Source organism: Jaculus jaculus, chromosome 6, assembly GCF_020740685.1.
Source record: "Jaculus jaculus isolate mJacJac1 chromosome 6, mJacJac1.mat.Y.cur, whole genome shotgun sequence".
In the NCBI taxonomy this organism is placed as follows: Eukaryota; Metazoa; Chordata; class Mammalia; order Rodentia; family Dipodidae; genus Jaculus; species Jaculus jaculus.
Genome location: NC_059107.1, coordinates 157,196,110 through 157,220,701, shown reverse-complemented (window position 1 = coordinate 157,220,701; position 24,592 = coordinate 157,196,110). Strand labels below are relative to the sequence as shown.

The 24,592-nt window shown below is 43.2% G+C and overlaps 1 protein-coding gene across 1 annotated transcript in view; it reads left to right on the top strand.

The window, feature by feature from the left end:
* Enthd1 (ENTH domain containing 1) overlaps positions 1-24,592 on the top strand; it is a 131,652-nt gene that overhangs the window by 87,543 nt on the left and 19,517 nt on the right. The window contains exon 5 of the mRNA XM_045153282.1: positions 18,023-18,418. Within this exon, the coding sequence (XP_045009217.1) occupies positions 18,023-18,418 (396 nt within the window). The remainder of the gene's footprint in view (positions 1-18,022; positions 18,419-24,592) is intronic.

Genomic DNA, 24,592 nt, shown 5'->3' with positions numbered 1-24,592 from the left:
ACATCCATCTAGAGTTTGTTTGCAGTGGCAGGAGGGCCTGGCACACCCAAACTCACAGTGTGTGTGCATGTGTGTGTGTGTGTGCGCGCACACACGCACGCGCCCACATGCACATGTTTCACTGCGTGTCTTTTTCTCTCTCTGTTTCTCTAAGATAAATAAATAAATAAACATTTTTTTAAAATAAGGCTTAAGGTGACTACAAACACAATTCAGAGGTTAAATATGCCTAATTTATGGTGTTAGAAAGGAGCTAAACTTGTAGGTGGCAGGAGGGCATAACTGAGTAGGGAAGTGTAAGTGAGAGCTCTAGGATTCTGAAGTCCTAAGGTAGGTTCATACACTAGCTTTAGACTCTGCCAGGCTACACATATGATGAGGATATTAAAATGGTTCCTTTCAGCCTATGTTTTGCTTTAGGTGCTAACAATAAATCAGATATTCAGTATCAAACTCACATTGGTTCTGTTGGAGGTTTTTAAAGGAAAAGGATAAAAACATACCTCAAGATTCTGGAGCCCATCCTTACTACACATTCCCATATACATATACGTACAGTTTGCAGAGTGTTACAGAGGGAGTCTAGTGAGGAGGCAGGTGAAGAGATTTCTTGGGAAGGAGCTGTTGTCATGCTTTGAGTCTCACCTTCCCCACGACCCTGCCCTGGGGCCATCATTGTCACATTGGGTCTGCTTGAGAGGCAGAGACCTCATTATAAAGACATGAAATCTGAAAGGAAGATGCCTCCAAACACAGCTAGCCTAAAGCCTTGCCTCATCCCTGACTCATTTCAGCAGCCAAGGACTCAGCCTTTGACGGGGAGGCTTCAGGTATGCTCCTGAGGTTGGTGGCCCCAAGGACAGGAGCCCGAATGATGCTGGTGACTGTAGTCAGGATCCAACTGGGGTCTGGGAGAGGGAAAGGGTACCTGGCAGCCTTGGTGGTGACACTCCTGTGGCCTGGTAAGTGGGACTAGCCTGTGTGTCCAAGGTTGGTCATAGCATGGGCTGCACAGGTGTGTGCTAAGCAGCGGGGAGAACCATGGTGGGTACCTTGGGTGTCATCCTGTAGGGATGCCTGAAGGGCAGCCTCAAGAGTGGCACTCAAGGTCAGATAGAAGGTACACACAGTTACCTAGAATAGAGGTGTCCAGCCCATACCACCGAGTCACCTCTGACTCATATCTTCCTCTCGTACCAGCTCTGTCTCCAAAATGGAAACTCTATTTAGAGTCAGATCACTCCTCTCACTGTGACCTGGCCCTGTGAACCACTGTTAACACCACAGGTTACTGTAGTAGCCTTTGTCTTGTGACCTTGCTTCTCCACGTCCCTCCTGAGAGCCTTTCTTTCTCTTCATTTCCTCTGCCATACTCATCTGAGACCCTTGGTGTCTCTGGGGTATGTCAAGTGCCCTCCTGCCTGTGGATGTCTTCAGTGCAGTCTCACTTCCTAGAACTCTCTGCCCTCCACTAATCCACTGATTTTCTTTCTTACCTCCTCTGGTTTGCTGCTCAGATGTCACCTTAGCAACAGAGCCTCTTTGATCATCCTATATACAATAGTGACGTGGCCTCACCAGCCTGCTCATTCCCTGGCACTCTCTCTCTGTCTTTTTCTTTGCCCCTTAACGGCTTTATTTTCCTCCATAGGATTTATCACTGTCTGACTTACTAAATATAAATCCTGGTTTAATTATTCATTTCTTCATTCCCCACTATGCAATGCAAGTTCTAAGAGGGCAAAGACGTTGTCATTTTGTTCACTGTTGTATTTTTAGCACCTAGAATAGTGTGTGACACACGGCCTAATAAATATTGTTTGAATGGATGAAATGAAGTATGCAGAGAGAAGAGAGGGACTCATCCATCTTGAGTGACACAGAGATGTCCTAAGACATAGGTCTGAAAACTTTCCATTGGATTTAGCAGTGAGCAGGTCTGTGGTGGTCATTCAGAGCCAGCTTCATTTGAGAGAAATGGAAGTAAGATAGTAGTGTTTGAGGAGGTGAATAGCAAAGGAAGAAGTGAATTCAATGAAGGAAAAGTATTGTTTCTGTTTGCTTGGGTGAATGGATCAAGAGAAAGATGAGCTACAACCACCCAAGGGGCCTGAGGAAGAAGTACTTAAAATGGAAGAGGCTATTCTAAACACACTGAACTCTATAAGATCCAGCAATCCTACTCCTGAGTATCTTTTTAAAAAAGAGAAAAGTTGTCGGGCATGGTGGCGCACACCTTTAATCTCAGCACTTGGGAGGCAGAGGTAGGATTACGGTGAGTTCGAGGCCACCCTTAGACTACATAGTGAATTCCAGGTCAGCCTTGGCTAGAGTGAGACCCTACATTTAAAAGCCAAAAAAAAAAAAAAAAAAAAAAAAGGAGAGAGAGAGAGAGAGAGAGAGAGAGAAAAGTTGCCAGGTGTGGTGGCACATGCCTTTAACCCCAGCACTTGGGAGGCAGAGGTAAGAGGATCACCATGAGTTCAAGGCCAGCCTGAGACTACAGAGTTAATTCCAGGTCAGCCTGGACCAGAGTGAGACCCTACCTCAAAAAAAAAAAAAAAAAGAGAGAGAGAGAGAGAGAAGTTTTATGTATTTATCTGAGAGAGGCGGGGGGAGAGAGGCATATATATATATATATATAGAGAGAGAGAGAGAGAGAGAGAATGGGCACACCAGGGCCTCTAGCCAAAGCAAACAAACACCAGACACATGTGCCACTTTGTGTATCTGGCTTTCTTGAGTACCGGGGAATTGAGCCTGGATTCTTAGGTTTTAAGGGCAAGTGCCTTAGCGGCTATGCCATACCTTTAGCCCTTGAGTATCTTTTCAATGGAAATGAAATCTGCGTGCTGTTGAAAGGATGTGTGCTCACCCATGTTCATTGCAGCCCTGTTCATTGGAGCCAAGGTATGCAGCATCTGAAAGCGTCCATTGATGGATAATGGACACATGAAATGGTGTGTCTGCACAGGGGGATACTACTCAGCTTCAAGAAGAAGGGAACGTTGTTGCTTGTAAGAACATTGTATGACTTTGAATATGCCAGGCAGGAGATGAACACTACAGGATTCCACTTATATGTGGAGTCTTAAACAGTGCAATTCAGGAGCACAGAGAAGAACGGTGGTTCAGGAAGTGTGATGATTTCTACTGAAGATCAGTTGACAGGACCTAGAATCACCTGTGAGGGAATACATAGGTGAGGCGAGCCTGTGGGCTTGTCTGTAAGCGGTCTGTAGTCCAGTGGTGGGAACACCCACCTTAACTGTGAGTGATAATACCCCATGGGCTTGGGTCCCGGACTGAATTAAGAGGAGAGGGTTGGCTGAGCATCAGCGTTCATCATCCTCTTCTTCCTCACGGTGAGCTGAATGTGACCAGCCCCCCTGCCATGGTGGGCTGGAAGCTATGCTGTCTCAGCAAGGAGAAGGGTGGCAAATATCTAAAGGGTGGAGTTGAGGTGGGGAGATGTTGGTCAAAGAGTACAGATGCTTCTGCGGGGCTAAGTGCCAGTGCACTCACACCACATGGTGATGGTACGTGTAACAGTGTAATCTCTGAGAATTTTCAAAGGAGTAGATCTTAAGTGTTTACCAAAAAGTGATTAGTATGTGAGATGACAGATATGGTAATTAGCTTCATTTAATTTCACATTCATCACTACACTAAAATATCACATGGTACACCATAGACATAGCATAGTCCTTATTTGTCAATCATACCTCATTAGAGATGGCATGTAGGAGGCTAGGTGCCGCTCTGGGCTGGAAGAAAGCGAATGAAAAGGAAGTTGAAGACAGGAAGGAGAACTGACCTGAGTGGCAGCCTCAGTGACCGAGGGCAAGACAGGCTGAGAGGACCAAGGAGGACTGGTAGACCCCAAGGCTGAGGAAAAGCACCTCAGCCACCAGGAGGGGAAGAGACAACACATGTGTCTTTCTTGTTCTGACACACCCAAGAGCACAGATGTGGGGAGAGGCTTGCCCCACCCATGGGTCGAAGTGGACCTGGACCTGGGGTGGGTACAGGAGCCATCACAGAAGCACAGAGGCGTGTGGGAGGGTGTCACCCACAGAGTGGCTAGCCAGCACTGTCAAGTAATGAGACCCAAGGAGCTGAGCTCCAGTTAGAGTGACGCTAGACCCTCATACCTCTCCTGCCATGTCACTTAACCTCATAGCCGGATTTTCCCTCCTTCATCTCTGGGCCAAATCTTTGAACCATTTCTCTGTGCCAGCTTCCAATTTTCTGCCATCCACCAGCTCATTTTAAAAATTCAATTTTTTTTTTTTTATTTTTAGACATTCCACTTGGGGTTTTTTTTTTTCTCCCTCAAATCTACTTGGTTTGAGTTTTATTAATCTCATTCCTTATTCATCTTTCTGGACAATTTTATTTCTTTAGCCACATGAAGTATTTCTGGTTGTTTCCTCTTCTGTGTCTTAATAATTTCAGAAACCAAAGGGTTCTGCTGGCTTTAACATTCTCAGGGACAATGTGGAATACGTGGCTCATCCTCAAAAGGTTATTGTATGAATTAAAATATGTGAAAGGTGTTGGAATAAAAAAAGAGCAAACAAAACATGGATGAATTACAATACAGAGCTACAAATCTATATGACTAAAATATAAGCAAAGAGCTATAAGAACAAAGACCATAGAACTGTCCCTGCCTGAGGGAAGAGAAATGGTACGTGTCATCTGTGGTATTCAGTAAGGTGTTTACAGAGTGACATGTTCCCCAGAATACATTGAAGATTTTAATGAGTGTCTTCTTGGCTTATTTTGAATAATAGAACAGTCATGTGCCATGAGAAGTAACACTTCATCTGAGTATATGACTCAGATGATATTTAAAGGTTGGTATAGTGTTACAGATTTACACATTACTTGCATTTTGCATTGAAGTAAGAAAGTTCATTATGCTCTGCACACTTAATTGGGAAATGTTGGAGAATTATGGTTCTTCATTTTGTCATCCCCTTTCTGCAGCACACTGTTCTGTTGGCCACAAATACCACCTGCTAAGGACCAGTGGGCACAGACCATGCATCATGCCTGTGGTCTGCAAGTACAGGGTTTCTGGGGAAGGGAGAGAGCCTGATTTATTCAGGTCTCCATTGCTTCCAGTCAGGCCCTGTGGCAGGAACTTGGGGTTCACTCACTTCCTTGGGCTGTTCCCTATTGACAGTTCCCAGTACCTGGATGGTGTTTCTTGTGTGGCAGGCATTGTTTACTGTTTCAAACATCTTGTATATTTTAATTCATGTCAGAATTAAACCTCTCACCCAATTTAACTTACTTTTTATTTTTAAAATATTTTTATTTGTGTATTTGCGAGCAGAGGGAGACAGAAGAGAAACAGAGAGAATGGGCATACCAGGGCCTCCAGCCACTGCAAATGAATTCCACATGCATGTTCTACATTGTGCATCTGGCTTTACGTGGGTACTGGGAAGTCAAACCAGGGTTGTTAGGTTTTGCAGGCAAGCACCTGAACCTCTGAGCCATCTCCCCAGCTCTTAACTTACATTTTTACTCCTCTCGAATCACTGTTTGTTTTTGTCCTAATTCTGCTGGTCACCACCACTTACTTTGTGCACCTGCTCATCCCCATCACAGCACAGGCGAGCGTCACATGGCAGACACTAGCTTCCATCTCACTGGAGCCTCAGGGGCAGAGAACATCGAGATGGGTGATTATTATCAACCTCACAAAAACATTTCGGCCTCCACTGTTAACCACTGTCTATCGAGGGAAATTATGATTTTGTGTTGTTGTTGGGACCTTAACTATGATATAGAATTTAATAATGAACACTGTGTACCTATTCTGTAATCCATTCATTATGATACATTTTGTTGGTACAAAAGCTTTTGTTCCATTTGAGGAGATTTTTAAGGCACCTTTACATAGATCCCGCCTGTTTTCCTGTTGAAATGATGACAGTAGCTTCAGTTCACATTGGAAGGAATAGAAAATGTATTTGCCTATTTCAGAGGTACAATTTTTTTAATGTTTTCTTTCTTTTTAAAAAAATATGAAATTTATTTTATTTATTTGACAGAGAGAGAAAGAGGCAGTGAGAGAGATTGAGAATGGGCATGCCAGGGCCTTCAGCCATTGTAAACAAACAGCAGACACATGTGCCACCTTGTGCATCTGGCTTATGTGAGCCCTGGGGAATTGAACCTGGGTCCTTTGGCTTTGCAGGCAAACATCTTATCCACTAAGCCATCTCTCCAGCACCTATATCCTTTTTTACTATTATTTATTTATTTGTAAGCAGAGAGAGATGAGAGAGAGAGAGAAAAAAAAATAGGCATACCAGGGCCTCCAGTCACTGCAAATGAACTCTAGATGCATGCACCACTTTGTACATGTGGTTTTATGTGGGTACTATGGAATCAAACCCAGATCATTAGGCTTTACAGGCAAGTGCCTTTACTGCTGAGCCATCTCTTCAGCTCCTGTTTTCTTTTCTTTCTTTTTTTTTTACTTGAGTATAGTATATACTACAGTTAAATACAGTCATGCCTGGTGAGATTGAATGCTCTATATCTACTACTGTACACGCACACTTGACAGATCATAGGGAATGTGTAGCTATTCTTATTTAAGGTTTCATGCATATAGCCACAAGAAATATACATTAGGATTTGTGTCATGCATGTTATGCAATTTCCATATTCAATATCTATTTTCACTTAGTGGCTTGTCTGTTTTAAACTAATATATTAATAAGCAATTTAAATCACTCCTCTGTATTAATAATTTATATCTGTAGCCTCTTAGCAAAATGACCTCATCATTATCTTCAGTTCCTATTTCCTCTGATTAGTTTAATTACTAAAAGGAAAAACTCCTTCAGTCACACATTTTTTAACTATAGAATGCTGTATCTTGGCATCCATCTATGGTTGTGCCTGCCAGCTCTCTCTTTTGTAGCTTTAATTGGATCCGATGTGTCAGACCAACAAGAGAATGGGACATGGAAACTGCTCTGTTGGACTAGAATACCATTATTACATTTACAATAACAAATACAAAATAATACGAATGATTATAGTATCTACAACAAGGCAGCAGAATTTCTGAAAAAATGAAGGAGAGGTGCCAGTGTGGAACATTCCTATCTGTGGGCAAAGTCTCTTCACTCAGAACCAAACTTGAAGTCTCCTTCATCAGATTTCCTTGTCACCTACACACTGCCCAAGCCGCCCTGAGTCCCACTGACAGCATAGCCATTCCCTTTAATCCTTCACTGCGGACACGAAGGAAGTTTGCTGGGGAGTTGGCATTTTCTTCCTTCGGGCACTTTCATGCCCATCCGTGTTGAAATGGCAGCCTAATATCTTACACAGTATACACTCCTTTCTGAAGGATAGCTACCAAGTGTAATCAAACCTGTGTTAACAGGGTCCCTGCTTCAAGGTCCCATTTTGCATTCATCAAGTATATTGGCAGGTATAAAGTGCCGTGAATAAGCCAACCTGGCCTGGCTCATGATTTAAAACTGAGCTTCCCATCGAGGAGTCAGCTGGATAGATACTTGAGAATGAAGCTCTGACATTCAGGGTTAAATTGAAAGAAAATGAGAAGCCAGATGATAAAGCAAGCCAACCAAATTAATTCACTCCTCCCTGCATTGTCATGGAATGCAGAGAAAGAATCTCTGGGAAAAGATGGGAAACCTTCTCGAACAGTCGCTGTGGTGTTTGCAGTGTATCCGTCCTGTGTTTGTGTTCAAATAGAGAAAGGGCAGCAAAACATCAGATCCGCTCTAGGCTTTGTGGGCTTCTGAAGAACTTCTTGAATCTTGTCCATTCTTCCTGTATGTTCAAGAACCATCTACCCCAAGCCTGCTTCCCAGGAGGGAAAGGGCAGGCTCAGCTGCACAGGCCAGCTGGTCCTGCGCACACGCCCTGCATCTCTAACAGCTGCCCCAGGGCCAAGTGGAGCGATGTGAGGTAAGGCCGGGCCACTTGGCAGCTGTGTGTGTGTGCACACAAAGACCAGGGCACAGCTGGACCTACTGACTTTGTTGTTCCTTTTCAACTCCCTTTTGCAAAAGAGCATTGGTTAGAATCCAGAATCCACGATTCTAGCCTCAGTTCTGCCCTTTAATCTTCAATCTTCCAGAGCAAGGCCCTGTCTCTGGAAGTCTCAGGTGTCCCGTGTGTCATGAAGGAATGAAGCAGGGTGTCCTGTGTACCCAAGCCTTCTTCCACAGCTGAGTGTTTTAGTGACCAGATCCTGTGGACAGTGGCCAGGTGACTGTCAGATGCTCTGCATGTGCCCGTGGGTGGCACAGCTTTGCCAGGGTTTGTGCTCAGAGGGGGTCACAGATCTGTAAACAAGAAGTTAGAATGAATTATAAACAACAAATTTGCTTAGCACTGTGTCCCCAGAGCTGAGAATAATGCCTGACACATCCTCTACTTGCTGTGTTTGTCAACTGTGTATCATTTGAAATAATGAAATTGATGACAGAAAAGTAAATGTTTGCATTGCATTTGTTATGCAGTAATGAAAATCAAGTTTGCTGTAACTTGGAGAATTGCAAAAGAGTTATTTAACTTGGGCCTTGAAGAATGAAACCATCTTTGAGGGAGAAAAGAGCATTCTGGCTGAGTGGAGAACATGAGCAAAAATGCAGAGCACTTGCCTTAGGAAAGCTGGCCCTGGAGGTGGCAACCCCTTGGCTACATGGAAGGAGGGGATACTAGACAGCTTCACGTCACTGTGTTGAACCTCCAAACCAGACACAGTTTGTGGGAGGAAGAAGAGATTTATTGAAGCTTACAGATCAAGGGGAAGTTCCATAAAGGGGAATTTGGCCCCCTTTCACAGGACCAAGCAGAGAGAGAAAAGCCACACACCCAGACCCCAAAGCGACAGCAGCAGCACGCTCAAGCTCACTTCAGGAACGCCAGGTACAGAGCTCAGGCTCTTTGCATATCTTTAGACTGGAATTCCAAATCCACCTCCACACCTTAGGACTGGACCCTAAGATCTGCCCAGGACCCTCCTCCAGCCAGGTGGCTGTAGATTCAAATTACAAACTTTAATAAAATCCTGAATATATTGGGGGCCCCCCATACAACTACCACAGAAGGGAAGAGTCTGGGACAAGAACAGCAGGTGGGGACTTAGTGTGAGGAGGAGAGTACAGTTGGAAGAGTGACAGGATTGCTGGGTCATCGTTTTTTAGAACAATGACACAAGATGCATCATGGGAGGAAAACGGGAGCTAATGGACCCACAGCCTTGTACACCGGGTGAGGTCATTTGAAGCAGTATTGAAGAGGAGCAGTATGTCTGTTCCATCTTTGAGAAAGGTCGCTCTGGCGGGTTGTGTAGAATGAACTGAGGGGACCAAGGGAACACTCTCAGAAGCTGTGGTGGCGATTAGAGCTCCAAAATAACCCAAGTGAGTAGGAAGTAGATGGTCATGTGAGCAGAGGTAAAGAGACACTCGAGGTCAGGGCTGGAGGATGGTTAGGCCTCCTCAGGGAAGAAGGGGCTAGAATTCAGCAGAGGTCAGGATGAGGCATGAAGTACCTGAATAGAGGTGACAGTCCTGCTTTCTTCTAGTGTAAGTCCAACACTGGGTGGGGTCAGACTGGAAGGTTTTTATTGTAGACTCAGAAGAGAAAGGGAATGAGAATAAACTTCCAAAGAAAGAGTGCAAGGAAAAAACAGGGGAAGTTGCGTGCAGAATAGAGAATGAATAGAACAGGATAGGAGAGGGAAGGGAGGGAATGGGAGGGGAGGGGAGGGGAGGAGGAAGAGAGCCAGCAGTTGGCTCAAGGTGACTGCTAGGACCAGCCTCAAAGGGTGTCCTAGGAGTAGTTTCACCCAGTTGATCCACTTGCTGGCCCAACAGCTGACCAGAGCTGATGAGTTAGAAGAACAGGCCCCTCCCCCGGCACGCCTTTCTTCCAAGCCTTGGATCTCCACACCCCCATTCCTACCGCCTCTGCCACGGGGATGGCATTTGTGTGTTGCCTAGAGTTTCTGGCCATCATCTCCAGGAGTGTTGGTCTGGTGGAAATGACTCCACAAGTGTCACAAAAATGCAGTTGAGAGAATGTCACGTAGAGGATGGAGGTTCAGTATTAACTGCAAAGACAAGAAGAGAGTACTGTCTATGGTGGAGGTCACAGCCACAGGGCCAGGGTCCAGTCCTAGAGCACAGATGATACAGGAGATGGTGTCTTCGTAAATGTCTGGCCTGGCCCATTCACTGTTTTCTCAGCGTCCACACACATCTGAGCATCAAAAAAAAAAAAAAAAACCTCTTTGTCTCCCTTATAAGGTAGCTGTCTCTCATGAAAGTGAAGATTGTCATCCATGATAAAGCAATAAAGTCCTCAGGCTGCCAGGAGCCCGCGGAGCTCTGCAGCTCGCTGGCAGAGATGGCTGATTTTACTCAGGCTCCTCCTGCGGGCATGCCGGGCTTCGCTTCTGCCTCCTCTGACTTCTCCTTCTTAAATTCTGTTGCTGTTTCTTGTCTTCTGTTTCTTTGGCAGGTTGATACTTCTCATCCATTTCTGTTATTCCCCTGGGCTTGGGGGAAGGAGAGAGTAAGACACTGTGCCACACTATTTACCCTCTATCCACATTCCCTTGGCCGGCCTTGGGCACATACAGTGTTAGTGACCAGTTCGTGCATACTCCAAGAGTGCCTGTGTTACTTTGCTTCTCTATCCCAGAGCCTTCCCTAGGGCCATAGACTCATTCAGTCGAAGTGGAGCCTAACATGCTTGACACTGACTGCCCCAGAGCCAGCTCTCAACAGTGACTCCAGAATCATCAAAAAGACACCCCACATTCCCTTCCCTGGTGCCCAGCAAGAGTGAATAGCATTTCCCCACAATGATAACCTGCCCATTCATACACTCTCGGTTGACTTTCATGTGTTTGTGGAAATGCTCTCATTATCTCATTGGGGCTTTTGGGGACCACTGGGCAAATCAGAGGTCTGTAGCCAAGTCTTTATCTCAGTCTCCTTTTCAGGAAACCTGAACTGACACATATTCAGATTGCTATTGATAAAAAAATATATATGTTCTCTGTTCACTCACTTAGTAAGGAAGCACAATCTTCTAAACATTGAGAATTAATGGTAACTTGTACTTTTAATCTTTAATACATACGATACATATACTTATGTTTATGCATATAAGCAGATATATGTCTCTTTATATAACTCACACTTAAGATCCTTGACAATAAGAACTATGTATCTCTCCAGAGCCCTAACACAGTCCAGTGTCAATGATAAGGAGTTTCCTTTTTTCTCTTCTTCCTTCCTCCCTTTTTCCTTCCTTCCCCCTTCCCTTCTTCCCTCCCTCCTTCCCTCTTACTCTTTCCCCTTCCCTCCTTCAGTCTAGAGCCTGCCTTGTGCTACACACCCTTAACCATTTAGCCACATCCCAGCACCCAGCAAGTATTTCTTGATTGACAGTTCTTGTTTTGAGGTTTTTCACACAGTATGCAGTGATATGCACAAAGTCAGCATATAAAGTTGATATTGGAGAATTTGTACATAATAATTAAATGTAGCAAACATTTGCATTCCTCTTCTATGCAAAAGCATGGTGTAGGCATAAGGACAGAATACAGGACTTAATATGACATGTGATTGACACTGTTCAGTATATAAGTGAAAAAAGTCGGTTTACAAAAATAAGTGTTGGGCTGGAAAGATGGCTTAGCAGTTAAGGTGTTTGCCTGCAAAGCCAAAGGATCCTGATTTGATTCTCCAGGACCCACGTAAGCCAGATGCAGTGGCTAGAGGCCCTGGTGTGCCCATTCTCTCTGTCTCTCTCTCGCTCTCGCTCTTCCTCTTTCTCTCTCTCAAATAAATAAACAAACATTTTAAAAAAATAAGTGTCATTTCAGAAAAGGGAAGGGTTAGGGTGGTGCAGTGAGCTGTTGGAAGTGGTTTCTAGAAGCAGTAGTTGTCTGAGATGGGCCTTGTAAGGTTGGTAGCACTTACACAAGCAGGGAGGAAAGGTAGTCTGTGTTGGTTGCAGAGTGAGATGGCAGTGCTGGTAAGGGTTAGAAGACCTGTGCCAGCAGGAGAGAGCAGCCCAGGGCCGATGCGTGAGGGGCGTGAGTGAACGAGAGAGCCAGGGTCTAACATAGAGAATGTTCAGAGCCACGGGGTATGGACTTTGTCACTGACATACAGGGGCTTTGGGAGAACTTTGAAGAAAAGATTATAAATTGCTAAGGTAGGTAATGCATCATCTAGCATGAACAGGAATGGAACAAGGATGGTGGCAGAGAAATCCAGTACACCTTGCATTCTAGAATCTTCAGGACTCCTCGGCTTTTTGTTTAAGTAAACATTTTTTCTTTTTACTAGGGCTGGAGAGATGGCTTAGCAGTTAAAGGTGCTTGCTTGCACCTGGGGTTCGATTCCACAGTAGCCACCTAAAGCCAGATGCACAGAGTGGCACAAGTATCAGGAGTTCATTGCAGTGTCAAGAAGCCCTGGCGTGCCCATTCTCATTCTCTCTCTTCCTTCCTCTTTCTCTGCTTGCTCATAAGTAATAAATAATTTTTAAAAATCGAAGCTAAGCCGGGCGTGGTGGTGCACGCCTTTAATCTCAGCACTCGGGAGGCAGAGGTAGGAGGATTGCCATGAGTTCAAGGCCACCCTGAGATGACAGAGTTAATTCCAGGTCAGCCTGGACCAGAGTGAGACCCTACCTCGAAAAAAAAAAAAATCGAAGCTAGAGAGATGGCTCAGCTGTTGAGGTGCTTGCCTGCAATGTTTAACAACCTGAGGTGGATTCTTCAGTACTCATGTGGAGCCAGATGCAAAAAGTGGTTCATGCACACATCTGGAGTCCATTTGCAGTGGCTTGAGGCCCTGGCATGCCCATTCTCTCTGTCTGTTTCTCTTCTGTCTCTCTCTGCTTGCAAATAAATAAAAAATAAAGTTGAAAAGACTTAAAATACAATACAGTTTGAAAAAGAGATACTGTATCTTTGAAATCAGGTTTTTTTTTTAAATTTTTTCTTTATTTGAGAGTGACAGAGAGAGAGAGGGAGAGGGAGACAATGGGTGCTCCAGGGCCTCCAGCCACTGCAAACAAACTCCAGATGTGTGCGCCCCCTTGTGCATCTGGCTAATGTGGGTCCTGGGGAATCGAGCCTTGAACCTGGGTCCTTAGGCTTCACAGGCAAGCACTTCACCTCTAAGCCATCTCTCCAGCCCGGAAATCAGTTTTTATTTATCATCAGACTTCTTTTAAATCATAACGTTTGAGTCATTGAAGAAGTTACTAATGTGGGGCTGGGACTAGAGCTCAGAGTAGAGCGCTTCTAGCCTGTGTGAGGCCCTGGGATCAATTACCAAGACTTTTTTTCTAGCCCAGGCTGACCTGGAATTCACTAAGGAGTCTCATGGTGGCCTCAAACTCACGGCGATCCTCCTACCTCTGCCTCCCAAGTGCTGAGATTAAAGGCGTGCGCCACCACGCCCAGCTCCAAGACTTTTTTTTTAAGTTACCAGTTTAAACAAAAGCCTGGAAAACAGTTTGCAGTTTGTTCTTCTTAAAGTACTGGGAAAGGGATTGGTCTGGTTTTATTTAAGAGAGACAATGGGTGTACCAAAGTCTGTAGCCACTGCAAATGAACTCCACATGCTTGTGTCACTTTGTACATCTGGCTTTTACGGGGGTACTGCAGAATTGAACCTGGGACATTAGGTTTTTCAGGCAAGATCTTTAACTGTTGTGCCATCTCCCCAACCTTGTTTTTGAATTTTTAAAGATACTTTATTTTAATGTATTTCTTTGGGAGAGAGAGAAAGAGAATGGGTGCTCCAGGGCCTCCAGCCACTGAAAATGAACTCCAGATGCATGTGCTACCTTGTGTATCTGGGTTACATAGGTCCTGGGGAATTGAATCTGGGTCCTTAAGCCTCACAAGCAAACACCTAACCACTAAGCCATCTCTCTTGCCCCATTTTACATTTTTAAAATATTGTTTATTTATTTGAGGGGGAGGAGAATGCTCCTAACACTGCATGCACATCTGGATTTAGGTAGGTACTGGGGAATTGAAATTGGGTCATCTGGCTTTGAAAGCAAGCACCCTTAACTACTGAACCATGTCTCCAGCCTCTTAACCAAGAGATTGAATAAAGGAAAGGTGGAGGGAGGGCTAATCAAAATCTAAGAGGATATAAATAAGTCATATGGAAACCTGCTTTTTTGGACAATGGAACACTCAGGAGCCATAGATTGTTACTAGAAAATTTCAGTACCAGGGATGGGATGGATACCTTCCAGTGAGTTGTTGGCCAGGGAGGTCCCTGATGCCCCCCAAAACATTGCAGGCCATTGCCGAAGCCCTTGGTTTCCCACCAAGAATAGATGGTAAGACCCTATTGCTGATGATTACACATGCTTGGGCTGCAAAGCCACTGAGAAATCCTGCTGGAACTGAGCTGATAACCTCTTCCATGTAGATCAGCTGACAGAAAGCTGGAAGAAGCCATTCTGCATGCAGTGAAGATACCCAACAGTGGAACTGCAAACCTTATATTTGGCCAACCAGGCCAAATGAGCCAATGGATTCAGTAGTGGCACATCTGTCATGGTGGAAACCACCTGCCCTCTAATTGGAGGTTCACTCCCTGATAAGCAAAACCTAAAACAGGGGTAGTCATGAGCCATAGGGGTGTAATATTTCCTGCTGCCTGGCTAAATGTTTATACTGTGATTATCAAACTGCCCAGTAAGCACTTCTCTTAATGTTCATACCCATATATTAATGTACTCTCACTTTTGGTAGAGAGCCTTCTCTTTTCAGATGGCAGTGACCTTGGGATGACTCAGAAGGCATCATAGTGCTGGGAAGAAGTGACAGGAGTGCTTAGCACTGAAATATCTCTATCACACCTTCCAAGGCTCAGGGTCCATTGCAGAAGAGGTGTCAGAAAGAATGTAAGAGCCAAAGGAAGGGTAGGACTCCTTACAACGTGCTCCTCCAGACACAAAATGGCCTGGATATCCATGACCTCACAGTGCCTGACACTACATACACAAGACCCTCATAATTGGAGGAAAAGATCATGACATCAGAATAAAAGAGAGACTGATTGAGAGGGGGAGGAGATATGGAGAATGAAGTTTCAAAGGGAAAGTGGGGTGAGGGAGGGCATTATTATGGGATATTGTTTACAATCATAGAAGTTGTTAATAAAAATTTTTTTTTTTTTTTTACATTTTTGAGATAGGATCTCACTGTTGCTCAGGCTAACCTGAAATTTGCTATGTAGTCTCAGGGTGGTCTCAAACTCACAGAGACTTTCTTACCTTTGCCTCCAGAGTGCTGGGATTAAAGGCATGTGCCACCACACCCAGCTTATTTTTAATTTTTTAAAATGTATTTATTGGTGATTTGAGGTAAGGTCTCATGTAAGCTAGGCTAGCCTTGAATGCTGTATGTAGCCAAGGCTTGAACTCCTCCCTAAGACTGGAATGACAGGCATGCACTACCCCACCACACTGTTTCATTGAATTTTAAGCTTGTATTTAATTTTAAAGTTTAGTACTAAATATTAAACCAGAGGCTATACAAGTGACTTTACAGTGTTGAGTTTAGATTGAGTATTCTTACGAAATTTCCATCAGAAAGGCATTGTCATTCCAAATAGTCCTAGTTTACATATTGCTAGATTTTAAGGTGATTTTGTTACATAAAGAACAAAATGATCTTCTCATATGCAAAATGACAAAGTCAGTAGAAAAATAGCTCACTAAAATTCACTTTTAAGGAATGCTTTTATGTAAATATAGTAATGTACATGTACACTTTGAAATACCACAAATTTAGTTTCCCACTAGGAATATATTAGTATTTTTAACAGAACCTTTTACAACTAAATATAAGTGGGTCATATGTAAATTAGGAATATTTTAGAAGAGGTTATTTTCATCTGACAATTTTCTGTTTCTTTATATTACTGAATTGTTAAGTTGTATTAAATTTTGAAAAACAAAAAGAATCTTCCTTAGTTTTTGTGCCTCAGTTTTTCCTTTCATTCAAAGGCATTGATGGAGGACTTCCTTCCATACTGTTACTGTTTGGTCCTGGGACACAAAGACAACTCAAGGGGAGGGACTCTTGTTAGATAGGTGATAAGAAGAGTTAGTTATTCACTGGGCTCCAAACAGGATATGGTAACATAGACCATAATATGATGGGACAAGAAAAAGCAAACAACAACAACAAAAAAAGGTCAAGCAAGCATTAAAGAGAAGATGACAGTGAATTGGATTTTGAAAGTTAGGAAGAATCCAGACACCCTGATGCAAGCCTATGATCCTAGCACTCAGGAGGCTGAGGCTGGAGAATCATGAGTTCTAGGCCAGCCCCAGTTATACAGTCAGACATTGTCTCAGGACCCTAAAGAGTTAAAGGATAAAAGATTTGACAGTTGGGAAAGGTGGAATTCCAGGTAGAAATATTGATGTAAGCTTTCTTTAAAAAAAAAAAAAAAATTTCCAAGGTAGGGTCTCACTCTGGCTCAGGCTGACCTGGAATTCACTATGGAGTCTCAGGGTGGCCTCGAACTCCTCCTACCTCTGCTTCCCTAGGGCTGGGATAAAAGGTATGCACCACCACACCCGGCTACTTAAAAATATTTTTTAATTCACATATTTTCAAGCAGAGAGATAGGTAGAGAGAGAATGGGTACACCAGGGTCTCTAGCCACTGTAAATGAACTCCAGATGCATACACTACTTTGTGCATCTGGTTTTACATGGGTTGTGGGGAAGCGAACTCAAATTGTTAAATCTTGCAGGCATGTACCTTATCCGCTGAGCCGTCTCTCCAGCCCCTCAGTATAAGCTTTCTGAACTGCTTAATTCTTGGTAAACACTGGCAGCTTCAACTATGGATAAGTAGAAAGGAAGACCTGTGTTGTCAAGGAAACTTCACTCTTGTTTTGATAACACAGAGCTGAACATGATGAGGAGAGCATATATTTGTGTGCATGGAAATATCTTATGATATACATTGCAATATATAGATATATAATCACTTTATAACATGTAATTTGTACATCTTCACTTGTGGAAGTTCCTGATGATAATAATCTTCCTCTTGCCCTCTCACCTTGTTCTGCTTCTAACTTCATGAATTCAGGCTCTTAAAAATAATTTACTTTTATTCCATATCTAAGTTAAGATGATACCGAGAATAAGCCTAACACAGAGCCCTGGTATCAATTTGCAGCTAGAAATTCAGACCAGCCTAAGACTCACGGGTTCAATGGATGGTCCTAATTCAGATCTCCCTGAAATTTCAGTTTCTTACACTGCCTTTGACCCCTTCTATTTGCAACACCTAGCTTGTGTCTCTGGTCTGTCCCAGGCTCTGCCCCAGGTGCTGTGGTGTATCAGTGACTGTTTTGTGACAGCATGATCTGAAGGAACTAACATTGTAGTGTTTGTCAGACGGGCTCTGAAAGAGAGTGCCCTGTCTCCTGTGCAAACCGAGGACTTGTTTAAGTGATGTTGTTACCGAAATTCCAAGCTCCTCTCTTGGACATTTGGAGGTTTGTTTTTTTTTTTAATTTTCAGGAGGGAAAAGCTTTTGTTGTAACCAAGGGTACTATAAGGATAGACCAGACTGCTGTGGCAGTTGGGCTAGTTTAGCTTATAAAGGATGAAAGTTTGAAGGTACTAAAAATATGGTGGTTTCAGAGACAGATAAGTGGGTGAAGGGAGAAATATTTAGAGAAGTTATTTGAAGCTTCCCCTGCCTATATTTTAGTGTGCAGAGAGAGAAAACTGTCACCAAATGACTAAGGCATCAGCTGTAGCTGGGCCCATTTGAAATAGAAAATACCAGCAGAGCAGCAGTGCAGGACTAAATAGGAAAAAAATTCCACTAGGGCATTAAAATCCCATTTATTAAAACTGTAGTGGGTCTGAAATAGAGTGTTTCAGTGTTAATTTTGGACTACTTTTTACTTTGTAGATGTTGGATACATTCCCTCAGAAAAAAGCTCATCTCTGCAAGCAAACGTGAATTTGAGCAAGAAATCTGATAATACCATTATAAGTGCTGTTACAGAAAGCCCCTCACAAACACCTCAGAAAGACCAAATGGCCACAAAAAGATCAGAGACACTGGCAACTTTATCAGCATTCTGGCCATCAAGTAAAGAAGAGATTCTCAACCTCAACTTCAGGATGGCAGAGCCCCGCCCCACCTTTCACGACCGGTCCTCTGTAGAGACGCTGTACAGCTCGCCCTCGTTCCGAATGGTTGGCTCGGTGAAGAAGAGTGCCAGGGGGAAGGAGCGCCAGAGACCAGCACAAGACAGTATCACTCAGATGGATGATGGGAGCCACAAGCCCTTAGCCACCAAGGGTGAGTCTGTCCCCAAGCCAGACAAGTAGACAAGTAGGAATGTGTTAGAGGCATTCTTCTTATCTCTCTATTTTCTTTCCCCCTCTTTTTATTTAAAAAAAAAAATTATTGGGCTGGAGAGATGGCTTAGTGATTAAGCACTTGCCTGTGAAGCCTAAGGACCCCGGTTCAAGGCTCAGTTCCCCAGGACCCATGTTAGCCAGATGCACAAGGGTGTGCACGTGTCTGGAGTTCGTTTGCAGTGGCTGGAGGCCTTGGTGTGCCCATTCTCTATTTCTCTCTCTCTGTCTCTGTCGCTCTCAAATAAATAAATAATGGACAAAAACCAATTATTTATTTGAGAGAGAGGCTACTAGAGAAGGGAATGCAAGGGCCTCCAACCACTGCAAACAAACTCCAGACACATGCGCCACCTTGTGCAACTGACTTAGGTGGGCACTGGGGAATTGAACCTGGGTCCTTTGGCTTTGCTAACAAATGTCTTAACTGCTAAGCCATCTCTCTAGCTCCTCTGCCCCCCCCCATTTTTGCCCTCCTCTTTCATTCTTTGTCAATAATATTAAAATCTATACACCATTGAGCCACTTCTAAGTCAAGTGCCCCTTTTATTTAAAAAGTGGTAGATAATTCATCATTTTGCATTCCCATGAACTTGATTGCATATGTTATATTTGGTAATTTCTGTACAAACTGAATTAGAAGTGCCTATTATTAATTAAGACTGCCTGTTCGATATTTAGATCACTTGTTGGGAGACTATATGAAAAAGAATCAGTTGTTAGGTGTATTGGGGACTGTGCGCACAAAGGTATGTGTGTGCTTTTTTTTTTTTTTTCCAAAAAAGCTCTGTACTGATTTCCCAAAAGGGGCTAGGAGTCATGGCTTTTTTCTGTCTTTACATATTAAGAGTGCTAGACATGGTGGACTGTACCTGTGATCCCAGCACGCAGGAGGCTGATGAGGAAGAGGGGCAGCCTGGGCTATATAGCATGGCCCTGCTTTTAGAAAACAAAACAAAGCACATGAACAAAAACCATTAAGGGCTGGAGAGATGACTTAGTGGTTAAGGCCCTTGCCAGCACAGCCAAAGGACTCAGATTCAATTCCCCAGTACCAACGTAAAGCCAGATGCGCAAGGTGGCACATGTATCTAGAGTTTGTTTGTAGTGGCTAGGAGGACATGCACACCATTCTCTCTCTATCATTTATCTATCTCTCTATCTATCATCTATCTATCTATCTATCTATCTATCTATCTATCTATCTATCTATCTATCTATCTGCCTTTGCCTCTCTCTCCCTCTCTCAAATAAATAAATAAGATATTTTAAAAATCATTAAATGGAGTTTAAAACTATTTAGACTGATACAGATAGAGCCAGTCAGGATTCCAGGTTATGCAATTATGCTTTTTCAAAGTTAATTAGTAAAAGCATAATTTGTTTGCTCATGCATTTTTCAAAAACCCAATCATATTTTTATTGGTCCTTATGTTCATAATGCTTACCAACTCATATAAATGCAAAGCTTTCAGTGTAAATCTTTTTTATTTTTTATTTTTATTTTCTTATTTATGAGAGAGAATTGGCACACCAGGGCCTCTAGCCACTGCAACAAAACTCCAGACACGTGCAGCATTGTGTGCACATGCACAACCTTGTGTGTATACGTCACCTTGTGCATCTGGTTTACGTGGGTTCTGGGGACCCGAACCTCAGTCCTTGGGCTTCCCAGGCAAGCGCCATAACCACTAAGCTACTTCTCCAGCCCTCAGTGACACAAACCGTAAGTACGTGTAAATGCAGACAATGGTGGCTACCATGTTGACCTTAGAGAAGTTGACCTGGGTTCTGGTAAGACCGTGAGTACCAACTTCTCTCTTTCAAAAACTTTTATCTATTTAACGATCTAAAGGTGGCAAAACTGAGTCTTAGTTTTGTCATCAAATTAACTTTTCTGCTGAGACTGCTCTAGAAACCGATTAGCACTGGTGATGACAGCTGCGGCAGCCTACATGCAGTGCTATCCTCTGGGAACTCGTTATTTGTGGTTCATTTCTTTTACAAATAGGACCAAAAGATAATTAAAAATATTTTTGGCCACTGTCTGTACTAACTCCAGTCAATAACATGTAGCAGTAAGAGTATCTAAACAGTCAGTAGGGAGGACTTTGGTTTCTGGTTATAATGATGTAGATGATATCAGTCTGAACCTAACACCAAAAACCGTGAAGCTGGACCATTGTTAGAAGCTGGTTTAAGTAAGCAGAAGACAGCCACGGTAGCGAGCACGCCCTGGAGCCGGGTGTGGGGCTCGCTCCGCGATCCCAGCATGCTGGGCTCTGAGGTGGGAGGACTGCTGAAAGTTACAGGCCAGTCTGGGCTATAGTGAAATCCTGCAAAAGAAAAAAATTTGAACAAAAAGAGAAAAGGGGCCCATAAGTGGTCAAGATCCCAGGGAAAGGATATTGGTAGGAGTCCTGCATGCTCCTCCACTGTCCTCCCCACCAACCTTGGATGCAAGCCTGGGAGACAGGTGGAGTCTGGGCCTTCACGGGGCCACTGTTGGGGAGGATGGAACCTCAGGGAAGTGGATCTTAGGCTAATTGCTTACTGTGCCACTGCATGCTTTCCAGATGAGAAGGAAACTAAATGCAGAAGGACTTCTGAGACCAACAAGCTAAGCAGATTCTGGTAATCCTATGATGCTGGGAGACAGAGATAATATTTGAGACAAATGCCCTCAACACTCAATTAGGACCTCTGACGGGCTGTCCCCCAAAGCAAAGCTGCCCTCTAGGAATGAAGACAAACCAGACACAGGGCATCCTCACAAGAGCCGAGAGCCATTCTCACGCAGAGCACGCGATTGGCTTGTTCCTGTGGCATCTAGAAGACATGTAAATGTTTTCGTGAGAGCTTCTGTAATTTTCCATGAAACAATTCAACAAAAAATGTTTAACAAGTGTGACAGGAAAGGAACAAATATCTAGAAATATATGAAAGAAACAAACAAGAGAAACAGATCCATAGATGACCTAGGCAGTGACATTTTAAGGTAGATACTTTAACACAAGTGTGCTTGATGTGTACAAGAAAACAGAGGAAGAAAATCTCATATTACTAGTATCTATTTATTTATTTATTCTTATTCACTTGCAAGCAGAGAGAGATAAAGACAGAGAGCGAGTGAGAATGGGTGTGCAGGGCCTCCAGCCACTGAAAATGAGCTCCAGATGCATGTGCCACTGTGCATCTGGCTTTATGTGGGTACTGGGGACATGAACCCTGGTCATTAGTCTTTGCAGGCGAGCACCTTAACTGCCGAGCCATCTCTCCAGCTCAACTAGTATTTGTTTCTTAAACAAATGAAAATTTTAAAACTGAAAAATAACAGTACTGAAGTGAAGAGTGTGAGGGAATTCTCTGGTCACATGGCCTAGAGTGTGAGGAGAGCTCTGCACTCACGGTGAAGCTGGGCCCTACAGGAGGAGACTCAGGAATTGGGTAGGGAGCCCCAGTGAGCTGGCCTCACCCACCCAAATCTGCTAGAAACCAAAGATCCAAGAAAAGACTTGAGCTTCTCTTGACAGCGTGAAGGGTCTGAGCAACTCCTCTTCCTCCCAGAGCACAGAAACAGAAGACTCCACGAGTGAGCAGTATAAAAATTTAAAAATCACTAGACACTTGAAATAGGAATGCAATAGTAAACACTTGAAATAGAAATAGGAAAACATGGGTCATAATAAAGACATAGAAATCAATAGAAACTGACCCTCAGAAGACCAGATATTGCAATTATCAGACAAGTTCATAAAGCAGCTGCTAAGAATTTACTCAAGAGGCTGAGGAGATGGTTCAGTGGCTAAAGGCACTTGCTTTCAAAGGCTACTAGCCAGGGTTCAATTTTACTCATGTAAGGTCAGATACACAAAGTGGCACATATCTCTGGAGTTCATCTGCAGTAGCAAGAGGCTCTGGCATGCCCGTAGTGTCTCTCTTTCCCCAAATAAATTAATTTTTTTTTTTGTATTTTTGTGGTAGGGTCTCACTCTGTTTAAGGCTGACCTGGAAATTCATATTTTTTAAAAGAATATATCCAAGAAGGATGGGGAGATTGCTCAGTGGTTAAAGGTGCTTGCTTGCAAAGCCTGCCATCCCAGGTTCAATTCCCCAGTACCCATGGAAAGCTGGTTATAAAGTGGTGTATGCATCTGTGATCCCAACATGCCTGCAACAATGGGAGGGCAGACCAAGAGAATCCAGAAGATTGTGGGTCAGCTAGACATTCCCTGGTAGTGGCAGGAAATCCTGTCCTTAAAAAGGTGGATCACAGACACTTCAGAGTCCTCTGACATCCACATGAGTGTCCTGGCGTGCGTGTGCACGTGCACACACACACACACACACACACACACACACACACAGGTTAAAGCTAAAACCTCTTAGTTTCTTATTTTTAAAAATATTTTATTTATTTATTTATTCGATAGAGGGAGGAGAGAGAGTGAGAGAGAAAAAGAGAGAGAAAGAATGGGTATTCCAGGGCTCCCAGCCACTGTAAACCAACTCCAGATGCACGCACCACCTGTGCATCCTGCTTTACACGGGTACTGGGGAATCAAACTCAGGTCCTTAAGCTTCACAGGCAAGCATCTTCACCTCCAAGCCATGTCTTGCCCACAGTTTCTTACTTTTTTAAAAAAGAACTTTTCAAGAGCTTAGCCAGATGTAGTGATTTTTCTAGTATATTCTAAGGAACAAGTAAAAATTGTCGTACACCAGTTCTTTCAGAACAGAATAATCACTCTATGAAAACAGGTCCTTTACTATCCAAACATGGCAAAGACGGCTCAAGAAAATTAGACTATAGAACAACATAGATTACCATCAGTTATAAAAATCCTTAGTACAATATTAGCAAATGAAATCCAGCAATATATAAAAATCTTAATATAAAAATGACCAAATAGTATTCTTCACAGAATTGTAAGGTTGGTATGACACTTGAAAATGAATCTCTGTAATCCACTATAGTAACAGAATAAAATTTAAAATGATATAATTATCTTGATTCATGTAGCAAGAGAGATAACATTCTACACTCAATTATGATTATAAAAAATCTAAGCAAATTAAGAATAAAAAAGGAACTTCCCTCAAGCTGATAAGGCGTATATTCTTAAAATCCTACTGCTCACATAATTAATGATGAAAGACTGAATACCAATCATACCAGCAACAAGGAATGACTTTTTTCTCACCACTTTTATTCAGCACTGTATAGGAATCCTAACTAGTGCAATTAAGCCTTAAAAATGCATAAGAGACATAAATATATAGGAAAGGAAGAAATAAAATTGGGTTTGTCAATAATGAGAAAATTCTTTATGTAGGAGAGCAAAAAATCTCCTTAATAGGTTAAGTTGAGCAAGATTTCAGGGATACAAGGTCAACATAGAAGAAAGAATTGGAGCAAGGTGCAAAAGTGTACAGATATATGGGAGGCTGAGGCAGGATTCCCTGAGCCTAGGAATTCAAGATCTGCTGTGCAACATAGCAACACACTGTCTAGAAAAAAACACATACAACTGTGCTGTTTACAGTAGCATTTAGAAATTAACAAAAGACACACAAGATCCTCTGCCCTGGAAACTGTGAATCATTTCTGAAAGCAAATAAAGACCTAAACCGGCCAAGAGAGATGTGTTTGTGGATTAGAAGACTTAAGTCTTGTTCAGCTGCTGTTTCTCTGTAAGTTCTGTAGATTTAGTGCAACCCCAGAAGGCTTTTTGGTGGGAAGCTTTGAGATTGACAAGCTAAATCTTACATTATCTTGGAAATGCAAAGTATCTGAAATAGCCCAAATCTTGAAAGCAAACATTGTCAAGACTTATCATAAATCCCTAGTAATCAAGACAGCATGCTACATATATTTTTGTGTGTAGATGCATGTGTGAATGTGTGTTTGACTGTGTGTGTGCACAGGTGCCTGTGTGTGTGCGTATGGAAGCCAGAGGCTGCCATTGCATGTCTTGATTGCTCTCCACCTAGTCTTACTGAGGCATGGACTCTTCCTTGAACTCCGAGCTTGGTGACTTGGCTAGGCTGGCTGCCTGGCTTGCCTCCAGGATTCTTCCATCTCCATCTCTCCTGCACAGAGGCAACCACCATG